Source organism: Emydura macquarii, unplaced genomic scaffold (genome assembly GCF_026122565.2).
Source record: "Emydura macquarii macquarii isolate MOO-44397 ecotype Brisbane River unplaced genomic scaffold, CSIRO-AGI_Emac_v2 contig_2422, whole genome shotgun sequence".
NCBI lineage: Eukaryota > Metazoa > Chordata > Testudines > Chelidae > Emydura > Emydura macquarii.
Genome location: NW_027132559.1, coordinates 5372895 through 5384576, shown reverse-complemented (window position 1 = coordinate 5384576; position 11682 = coordinate 5372895). Strand labels below are relative to the sequence as shown.

Here is an 11682-nt window from a genome sequence, read left to right as displayed (position 1 = left end):
CCCGAGCATGCTGTCCCAATCCCCTCTACTCCCTGGCTCCCAGTCTCTCTCCCTCCCCAAACCCAGTCCTAGTCTCTTTGTCCAGCTAGTCCCAGTTTCCCATCCTATCCAATTCCTTGCCACTCCAGGCCCAGTCTCCCTGCACCCTGTTCTTTGATTGGTCTCTCCCCTTCCCACACTGGCTTCTAGTTTCAGTCTCCCTTCCTGGGCTCCTCATCCAATCTGTCTCCTCCTCCCACCCAGGTTCCTTGTCCCAGTCTCTTCACCCAGCCAGCCCCAGTTCTTCCCTATTGCCAGCTCCTTGATAGATTTATTTTCCCAGCTGCCCGCCACACTGGTTCTGAGTCCCAGTCTCATCTTGGCTCCTCATTTGATCTCAATGTCTTCCCTCCCAGCCAACTGGTTCCCAGTCCCAGTCTCCTTGCCCAGCCAGTTCCAGTCTCCTCTCTCATCAGCTTCTACACAGTTTCTCTCCCATTCCAGTCCCACTCTTACATGACTCCTTGTCCCAATCTACTCCTTTTCCCTCCCCCTGGGTCCAGCTTTGTTCCCACTACATTCAAATCTATTGGCTATATCCTCCATACTGCCTTAATGTGGACTGTGGGCAGGGGTGACATTGAGAGCAAAGGAGAGACAGAATACCTGATTACAGTTCTGGTGCCTGGCACTACCCTGGCCCGAAGCAGCTCTTACAAGGAAATTCTGAGCCCTCGTAGTCCTGGGCTGTAGCACTCAACTGTTCTGTTGGGCTAGAACATGCATAGTCCCATCACACAGGAGCCATAAGGGGCTGGAACATACTCATTGAGGATGGAATCTTTAGAAGGTTTCATAGTTAAGATATAGCAAGGCTTTACCATGCATGTGCAAAATGCAATTCTTCAAAGGTTTAAAATGCAGCCAATTCAAGTGGATTTTCATGGAAGACAAAAGTCACATCCCCGACATGAAATATGGCAAGAGGGTGGATTTTAAGTGCTTGCTCCAAAGCACAGGGGTGCTAGAGCAGTTCAAAGACGACCCAAGAATGACTTAACATGGGCAAAACAATATTTTTTCCCTTGCCACGTTCTCAGAAATGAACCATTTCAGCTGAAATTTTCCAAAAAATTCAGCCTGAGGCAGACACCCAGCATGGAAAATTTCAACCCAAACTGTTAAAGTTCAGCAAAGTTATAAGCAACTGAACACAAGATCTTACAATGGGAGGTGCTGGGCAAACTGAACAACACAAACAAGAAATAAGAATATATATAATTTATACATATTTATTATTTTATGGTATTTTTGCCAGTTTTGAAAGATGAATCCAAGTTCAAAAAATGTGAACTGAACAGTCCTTTTCAGATGATTTCACAAGATGTATAACTCAAACACAATGCGTCTTCTAGTGTAATACAGTGAAACAACAGCTTTTTAACGTGGCTAACGTTTACTCAGAAAATAAGTTCTCAAACCTTATCCCACGCTATTAGAGTTATCAAGTACAAATTAAGATCAGTATATCTGATCCTCAGGGCGGATTGTGAACCTCCTACTTACATTAGTGAGCACTTACTCTTATGAATAGTCCCACAGACATCGACTCCTACCATCCCTAGACTTCACTGGGACTAGTCATGTAAGTCAGTGTTCACCAGTGTGATAGAGTTTCACAGTCATGCCCATAATTATTGGTGTATTTAAAAAACAATTGATATATCTTATACTTCAGTAACAAATTATTGTTACTATCATGTTGGCTGACTTTCTCTTTGCAAGTATATCTCCAAATATTTTTGAAGTGTGAACAGCTATTACAACTGGCGAATATTGGATAGATATTTAAAATAAACTCCTCTTAAACAAATGTTCCTGTACAGAATAAAAACGCTGAAGGATTTTTCCTTCTTCTGTTTCTGATACAGTAAGATGTACAGCAGTATGTAACTACAATATTGGCACTGATAATTAGTGATATCTGAAGGACTCTAGAATTACTTCTACAAATCTTGCTAGCCCTAAAACTACTTTGATGAGATATTTCTTAATTTTTGAATTTTTTAATCACCTATTTTAGATAGTACATAGTGCCAGGCTTTAGAGATACAATCTCTTATGTACTCAACAAAAACCATCTTGGAATATTCATGTATATTAAAAATACAAACAAACAAAAATCCTTTTTGTAGACTTCAAATCCAATTCAAAAGTTTGTTTAACTGACTATCAAAAATGCCCTTTCTTTACCCCTTTCCTATGATGGGACTTCTAGAGGACTAAGGAAATTGTACAAATGTTTATGCATGAACTGGCAATACTGAACATTATTCAACAAGCTGTCTAGAACTGAAGTTCTACTTTCTGAGCAGCAATTAAAAAGAAAATTCTTGGATTAGTTATAATACTGATATCAAAATATACATTTAAATAATTTATTCTAAAAGAAAATAATTCATGTTTATAGCCTCTTACAGAAAATAGACAGTTCCTCTGATTATTAGACAGGCCCTCATCTTTTCCATTTCCAAGGGATACAGAGGTCTCCATCTTGCAACACTGAGTAGAAGTGTGAAATGCAGAGGTGCATGCCTTGCAAGTATGGGAGCGATTCTTCCAGCAGTCGCTTACAACAATCTATCATCTGTGCTCTGGAAATACTGGGTTCCTTATACAGCTGTTTCAGATAAAATTTTTCAGTGGAAGCACTGATTAGCTCTTTTTCCATCACTGTTAACCTAGTGTATTGAAAAAAGTCAGAAAGTTAGTGCTAAATAGGAGGACCAAATACAATGATAAAATTAATGCTTGTTTTTTTTTTTTTTTTAAGTCCTTGAAGACAAATATTTATATACAGTGTACATTTAAACTTATAGCTTCAAAATTTTCAAGTGCAGGTATAGTGTGACTGAGTTTTGCGCATGTAAAAACTAACATTTGTGTGTACAAATATGCAAACGGTGTCTGTGCAAGTGATTATGCCAAGCTGCATATCTGCAAAGGGAGGCCAAATGACTCAGTAATTTGAAGAGTATTTTGTGGTTAAAAAAATGAAAATATCATTAGACTTTATTTTCAAGGCATCTTAAAGATAAAAATGTTAAATCTCAAAAACGAACAGTCACAGCTCAGTCATTAAAAAACTAGGCTTGAAAGTATAAAAATAGTTGGAAGTAATTTCCTCCAATCAAAACCAGTATTCAACATTCTGCAGTTGACCTAAAACACTGGATGACATCAAACAAAAAGAGTTGCACAGACACTTGCTCTATTTTAGGTGTTAGTAATATATTTAACTGTTGCAGGAGAAATACAGAATCTTTAACTCAGGACTTAGCAGATAAAATGATTTTTCAGTTCACCTTAGATAAAAAGGAATAAGAACAGATCAACCGACAAATCCAGATTATTTAAAGAAAAAGCTAATATGTATGTATGCATGTTTTAAAAGCCCAATGAGAACTGCAGTTTTATTTTCAGTCACCCCTGAAAAGACTTAAAAAGCTATCACATAATACAAATCTGAGAGTTGGCACAGATTAATGATAGAGAAAAAACGGTTATCTTTACTTTACTGTTGTTCTTTGAGATGTGTTGCTCATGTCAATTCCAAGTAGGTGTGTGCACCTCACATACACAGTCATTGCAAGGTTCTTCCCTAGCAGTACCCATCGGGTCAGTGCAGGTGCCCCCTGGAGTTGCGTCTCCATTGCGCCATATATAGGGCCCTGCCGATCAGCCACCTCTTCGGTTCCCTCTTGCCAGCTGGCTCCAGTAGAGGGGCAGGTGGGTGTGTCTTGAATGGACATGAGCAACACATCTTGAAGAACAACAGTTACAAAAAGGTAGGTAAACATTTTTTCTTATTCGAGTGCTTGCTCAGGTCAATTCCAAGTAGGTGACTCCCAGGCTGACCATAGGAGGGGTCGGAGCTCACGGAATCGCTGATTGAAGCACTGCTCTGCTGAATGCTGCATCATCCCTGGCCTGTTGGGTGATAGCATAATGCGAGGTGAATGTTGCAGCCCTGCCGAGGAGGGCAGCCCTGCAGAGGAGGCCTGCGCCCTCATGAAGTATGTGGTCAGTGGCAGGGCTGGCACCTTTGCCAGGTCATAGCGAGTCCTAATAAAAGATGTGATCCATAATGAAATCCTCTGGGATGACACCAGGAGACCCTTCACCCTGTCTGCTACTGTGACAAAAAGTTGGTTTGATTTACGAAATGGTCTTGTCCTTTTGATATAGAAAGCCAGTGCTCGCCTGACATCTTAGGGAATGGAGATTTTGTTCCCTGCTATTGGCATGTGGCTTAGGGAAGAATACCGGGAGGAAGATGTCCTGGCTTGTATGAAACTGGAATACCATCTAAGGGAGGAAGACCAGCTACGATTACAACTTGCCCTTGCCCTTATGGAACATCGTATATGCAGATTTAGATGTCAGAGCCTTGAGCTCAGACACCTTTCTAGCGATGAGAAATGCCACCTTCCATGAGAGGAGTGGCCATGTTGCTAAGGGCTCAAAGGGAGGCCCCATTAGCCTGGAGAGCACCAAGTTAAGGTCTCATGCTGGTATTGGACAGTGAACCGTCCAGGCCCTTGAGAAAACAGATCACCATCAGATTAGCAAAGACTGATCGTCCATCTACCCCAGGATGGAATGCAGATATTGCCGGTAGCACCTTTATGGATGACACGGCCAGACTTGGCTGCTTCAAGTGCAGCAGATAGTTCAAAATGAAGGATAATGCTGCTTGCGTCGGAGGGGTGCCCTTCTGCATTGCCCAAATGGAAAACCTCTCTGACAAGCCCCACGCATGCTGACTCTGTGGGATTTAACCATGAAGCTTCCACGTTGTGAGATAGAGACACTCGAAGTTGGGATGTTGTAGGTGGCTGTAGTCCTGTGTGATTAGGACTGGCATCGAAGGCAGGGTGATCGGAGTAACTACCAACAGTCATAGTAGTGTCATATATCAGTGCTGTCAGGGCCAGGCTGGGGCTATCAGTAGGATAGATGCTCTGTCCTTCCTGATCTTATGAATGAGCGGGCAAGGCGGGAACGTGTGAAGCTGGTGGACCTTCCAAGGAAGGAGGAATGCATCCATAATCAAGCCTGGGCTGTGGTTCAGCAATGAACAAAACTGCTGACACTTTCTGTTGAGTCTTGTTGCAAACAAATCTACTTGTGGAATTCCCCACTGCTGGAAGATGCTGTTCATGATGTCCAGGCGAATAGACCACTCGTGGCAGTGGAAGGATCTGTTGAGATGGTCTGCCAGGCTTGTTCTGGGATCCAGGGAGGTAAGATGCCTCTAGGTGTATGGAGTGAGCTATACAGAAATCCCACAGCTTGAGGGCTTCTTGACACAGGGGAGAGAAGCATGCTCTACCCTGTCTGTTTATATAAAACATTGCTGTTGTATTGTCCATCATGACTGATATGCATTTGCCTTGTAGTTGGGACTGGAAGGTTTGGCATGCTAGGTGAACCGTTTTCAGCTCCCTAACGTTGATGTGGAATGATGGCTCTGCTCAAGACCAGAGGCATTGAGTCCTGAGGGTTCCTAGATGCACTCCCCACCCCAGTGCTGATGCGTCTGATTAGACACAACACTGGCTGGGGTCTGGAGAAGGGCACTCTCATGCATATTGATTGAGGGTTGAGCCACCACACAAGGGACTTGACAACCCAAGGGGGAAGTGAAACTACCTTGTCTAGTTTGTCTCTGTTTGGCCGGTAAGCTGATGCCAGCCAAGCCTGAACAGGTCTGAGCTGCAGCCTCACGTGCTTGACCACATACATGCAGGAGGCCATGTAACCAAGGAGCTTCAAGAAGCTCCATGTCATTGTGGTGGGGAAGTGTCTGAAGTCCTCTATAATGGAGCAAATGGTCTGGAAGTGAGATTCTGCCAGAAGTGCCCTGGCCTGAACCGAGTCTAGGACTGCTCTTATAAAAACTCTATTCTTTGGGTAGGGGATAATGTTGACTTGGGTACGTTTAGCTGTAGACCCAGTGTGTTGAAGGTCGACCATATCAGGTTGGCATGTGCCTCTATCTGCTCCCTAGAGCGGATCTTGACAAGCCAGTCATCTAGATACGGGAACTTTTGTACCTGTTGTCTCCTTAGGAAGACAGCAACAAACGCCATACACTTGATGAACACTGAAGGGGCTGTGGACAGGTCGAAGAGGAGGACTGTAAACTGATGAGTGCAGTTTATTATGAACCTGAGGAACCTTTTGTGCGATGGGACTGTTGATATATGAAAATAAGTGTCCTTCAAGTTGAGGGCAGCATACCAGTCCTCCACATCCAGAGAGGGATGATAGTGGACAAGGATACCATGCAGAACTTCAGTTTCTCCATGAATCTGTTGAGGTTTCACAGGTCAAAAATGGGTTTCAGACCCCCTTTGGCTTTTGGAAATACTGGGAGTAAAGCCTCTTTCCCTTTAGTTCCCAAGGAATCTCCTCTACTGCTCCTGCTCCTTTGCACCTCCTGCATAAGAAGTTGCTTGCGAGAGGGGTCCCTGAAGAGGGACAAGGAAGGGGGATGGGAGGAAGGGGAGGTACAGAATTGGAGAGAATATACCCATTCTACCATGCGCAGTACCCATCTTTCTGAGGTTATCTGAGCTCATGCATGATAGAAATGTGACAGACAGTTCAGGAAGCAGGGAGAAGGATCCAGGATCTGATCTGGTATGCCGGACTTAGGCGCACTCCCAAAATGCTTGCCTGGAGCCAGAGGACTGCCTCGCTGAGCTCCGGCCTTGGTTGGATGGAGGTTGAGGTGTCCTACACTTATTATTTCTGCCCTGCTTCCCAGAGTAGTCCTGCCTAGGCTGCATTAGATAAAACCACCAAGGAGAATGGGGCTTAAAATGCTTCCTTTGAGTGGATGGCGCATGAAGCTCTAAGGATTTCACTGTTGCCATTGAATCTTTCAGACTGTGGAGTCTGGAGTCCGTCTGTTTTGGAAACAACCCCAAACCTTCAAATGGCAAGTCTTGAATTGTTTGTTGGACCTCTGGGAGGAGGACCAATACCTGCAGCCAAGAGCTCCTTCTCATGGCGAGCTCGAATGACATGGGTTGCATGGCTGAGTCCTCCACGTCCAGGGTGGCCAGCAATGAGGCCCTTGCCACTGCCTGGCCCTCTTCCATAACCGCTCCGAATTCTGATTTGGAATAGGCTGGGAGCAGCTCTTTGAACCTTGTCATGATCTCCCATGAATTAAAATTATATTGGCTCAATGTCACTTGTTGGTTTGTGATACAAAGCTGGAGGCCCCCAGTGGAGTACACCTTCCTAACGAAGAGGTCCAGCTTCTTCGTGTTCTTGGACATTGGGCCTTGCAGTCTCTGCCTCTCTTTCTCGTTTACTGCTGCTACTACCAGCAACCCTGGCTGTGGGTGGGTAAAGAGGAATTCACGCACTTTGGAGAGTGCAAAGTACTTTCTTTCTATCCCCTCAGCTCTGTGTGTGTGGGGGGGGGGGGAGGGGGAGGTGAAGGGGGAGGAGATAGAGGCTGGTGTCTACCACAATATTTTGGTGGTATTCTGAATGGTTTTAATGAGGGGCAGTGCCACCCTTCAGGGGCCCTCTGGTGCTAAAATGCCCACCACAGGATCCACTGACTTCTTCACTTCTTCCGCTTGGAATCCTAGATTCCGAGCCACTCTTTGCAATAGATCCTGGCAAGACCTACTGTCCACTGGGGGTAGCGTGGTTGAAGTCCCTGCCACCGCCTCGTCGAGGGAAGATGAGGAGGATGTCCTAAGTGATATTGTGTCTTCCTGACCCTCTGGGTCACGAGTTTCACCCTGTGCTGGATTGACATGCTTGGTGCTGGGGTCCAGCCCCAATGCTAGACTCTGCACTGAACTCCACGCCAGCCTTGGTGTCGATCTTGATGTCTGTGTTACTGCTGGGCAGTGTCAAGCATTCCCATGCGATCAGGGAGCCGGTTTATCAGAGGCGACCAAGTGGGAACACAGAGTAAGACCCCTGGGCCTGGTGGTATGCCCATGGGGTCCAAAAGGGCCATTGCATTGGCCAAGGTTCCATGAAGGAGGCCTGCGCCCCTTCTCCTCCCTGTAGTGGTGCTGCTCCGACTGGTGCCAACTACGCTCGGAGGTGTATGACTCCGCCTCTCAGTCCATTGATACCGAGCTTGGGGACCATGGTGGTACTGAGTGAGGCAGTGACAGAGAGTGGTGCCAAAGGGAAGGCAACTGATGCAGCATCATGGTAGGCTTGCCTCTAGATGGCACTGCAGCAAGTGTTGGACATCTTAATTCCATCATTCTCTCTATTCTGGTGGGGCACTGATGTGCCGTCATGACTATCAGGTCCCTAGCCACCTCAAAAGAGTCAGGTGTGAAAGGAAGGTCCAACTCTTCCACCTGACTCTCCCTTATGGATGAGTTGTGCCATATTCAATGGAGCGCTCTGTGGGTCCACAGTCAATAGTGCCACCTCTGATGGGGTAGGCGCTAGGTGCCCCAGGGTGGGATGCACACCATTAGCGCTGTCCCTCCCCGTTGCCTTCACTGTGGGTGAATGCCCTCTATCAGTCTTTTCATGCCTCTTGTGAGGCACCGGAGAGGGGAGTGGTGCCAGGTCATTTTCGATGATAGGGAATGCCAGTGCCAGGGTTTCTCAGTGCCAAGCTCTTTTTTGGCACCATAGACTCTCTAACAGAGGCCATCACACTCCACACCGTGTTACTGGGTGCCAGGTCTGTGTGGCCTGGAGCTAGTTGGGGGATGGAGAGCTGCCTCCATAAGGAGACGTTTAAGTCTAACGTTCCTCTCCTTCTTGGTCATTGGATGGCGTCCCCTGCAAATCCTACAGCAATCAGTTTCACATGTGCTGTGCTTAAAACCCAGATCATTAACAGGATATATGTACAGACTTAGAATGTGTCTACCTTATGGAGACTATACCAACATAACTATGTTACTGCATGCTATGCCAGCATGACCCTTTATAATGCAAGCACAGCCTACACCAACATAAGGGGTTTTTCCATTGGTGTAGAAACACCACCTCTCCAAATGATAATAGCTATATTGGCAGAAGTACTCTTCCATTGACATACATGCATCTAGCCTGCGGGTTAGGTCAGCACAGCTATGTTGGTAAGGGGTGTAGATATTTCACCCCTTGACCAATGTAGCTATGTCTACCTATTTTTAAGGGCAAGCCAGGCCTTAAAAATTACACATTTAGGCATGATTCTGCAACTGGATTAGTATAGGCAGCCCCTTACACCTGCCTAAAACTCGGCATGAGCATCGGGGCAGCCTGCATTGATCCAGCTGTGGGTTGGGTCCTTAAAGATCAATTTTAATTGTTTAGATTTGTATTAAAAACTCTGGGTTCTGACTTTCTCCTGAAGTACTGATTACACTGCAAGCTCCTGAACAATGAAGGGAGTTGCATGCTTATGCTGCTTTAGGTGTTTGTGATTTCACTAACTCTGAATTCAGGTCTTGCCACATAAGTACAAAAGGGGAAATAATTTTCAGCTGTTTTGTTTTAAAATATATTTATTTCTAATTTGGGTTCGTATTAAGAAATCAGGACCATCGAGAGAGATTTTAAAAACAGTATTTCTGTTAAACCTTTAAAATACTTGTATGTACCATAAAGTATTTCCATATTCAACAAAGAATGCTCAATTGTGGAAATCATTGTGTCTCTGCATACTTCAGCAAGATTACTTTAAAATCATCAAGAAAAAGTTTCATTATGTCTTATAAACAAAAAAACCTTCAATTTTTCAGTGAAATATAGCTGCTATGCAAACTGATAAGGAGTTAGCCAGTTGAGCAGCAGTTCATAACAAATGATAGTTGGGTAAAACAGAGAGACAAGGTGAGTGAGGTAATATTTTTTATTTGACCAATTCTTGTTGGTAACAGAGATGGGAAAAGTCAACTCCTTTTATATGTCCTCAAAGTTCTCTTATTGTTATAGATGTAAAACAAATTATTCAGTAATACAAGAAGTAGAAGAGAAACACAAGAGCTTCTGTACAAACTTGCTGAGAATACTTACTCTTCCTTTCTTTTCAGATTCTCTCTTGCTTGTTGCGCTTTGGTAATAATAAACCACTGAAGGGTTGCTGGATCACACACAGTTGGGATGTTAAAATGCCCAAGTTCATGCAAACTTGGAGCATATCTATCACTGTAATGAAAAATGATTCAAGTTAAAATAGATGTATCATATTTTGTATTAAAATATTTGACATGGATAACAGAATGAGGAATTAAGGATAAAAAATGCTACATGATCAATAAATTCTAAATAATTCTTTGGTAAAGGTTTGAGGCTTGAGTACAGAATGTTATTTTAGGTGTTCTACTTTTTTTAAGTTTCAGAAGTGCAGATCTGCAGAAGCAACTCAAAAGATACATTTTAGTTTCCTGTTGCAGGGCCAAGACAAACTACTGACTCAAAAAACTCACTTTTTCCAGATAATATATCAGAGACTTAAACAAAGATTTAGATTTCAGAGGACTTTCTCCATTAGATTAACAATTTTAAGATTGCTAAAAGCAAAATTTTAACGTGTCTTGAGAGCACCTTTACAACAACTGCAACTGCAATTCTTGAATCCTGTGTTCAACCTGTCTAATGATCTCACACATTAATAAATTCTGTTTTAGTTTGCCAACTAGCACAATAGGTGGATGAAAAGCTGGATCTGAAATGAATTCTAGCCAAGTGCTCTCTTAGCAATAGCACAGTATCTGAGTCACATAAACAAAGCCTAAATAAATATGCCCTGGCTGGGGACTTCTCCCTCATTGAACTACAGTGCCTTATTAGATGCACATATTTGTGTCTATGTATGACAGATAAAAACACTGAATAGATTTAACAAACTGTACAGATGAGTTTAGAAAGACAAAAATGCTATCCTCACTGGAAGTGCATGATTTCTTTCTACCTAACCACTCCAACTCAAGAGAAACTGTTTGACCCACTTACATCATTAAGAAACAGGACTGATAGTGCCTAGTAAGTTGTAGTGTATGCAGAACCTATAAACAGTATGCAATCTTAATTAACTTGATGCAGGCAGTTAAGATTTCCTGATGCAACATTAGAAATGTAAAATGCATTACAACCAACAGGGGATGTGAAAATGCCAAAGGAACAATACTGCACCAAATGAGACTTCGTAATATTACTAAGAGCAATACATAATCAGTCCAGAGTGTAAAATGACCAAAAGGCTTCACAGAAGCAGCTATCCTGAAGACACTTACCTTTCTAGAATCATTTGCAAGCCACGCAGACTACGAGGGTGAAAAGGTAGTCTACTGTTAAGCAATCTATTACAGAAAGCATCGAGAATGGTGTAATACTCTTCAAGAGTTAACAGTGGTTGCAGCTCTTCAATGTATGTTATTTGTATGCCTCCTAGAAGATGACTTATACGGTCTTCCAAAAGCAGCACCTTCTTTTGAAGTTTATAATAGCTAGGCAATTTCTCAAAAATCTGCACACACAAAAATACATTTCCTATATTACACACACATTAAAAATTGCTCCAAGAAATTAAATGCTTATTAACTCACAACAGAAGAAACCCTAAAGAAAATGAAGTATCTAATGATGCAAACAGGGAATCTAAAATGTTACAATTAAGTTTTATGCACTGTGAACACAAACATG

The 11682-nt window shown here is 43.3% G+C and overlaps 1 protein-coding gene across 3 annotated transcripts in view; it reads right to left on the bottom strand.

The window, feature by feature from the left end:
• Positions 1–1255: 1255 nt before the first annotated feature.
• TCAIM (T cell activation inhibitor, mitochondrial) overlaps positions 1256–11682 on the bottom strand; it is a 44837-nt gene continuing 34410 nt past the window's right edge. For all 3 annotated transcript variants that reach the window (XM_067561831.1, XM_067561833.1, XM_067561832.1), the window contains 3 exons: positions 11274–11506; positions 10054–10185; positions 1256–2720 (listed from right to left, as the gene is read on the bottom strand). In XM_067561831.1, the coding sequence (XP_067417932.1) occupies positions 2495–2720; positions 10054–10185; positions 11274–11506 (591 nt within the window). In that variant the 3' untranslated portion in view covers positions 1256–2494. The remainder of the gene's footprint in view (positions 2721–10053; positions 10186–11273; positions 11507–11682) is intronic.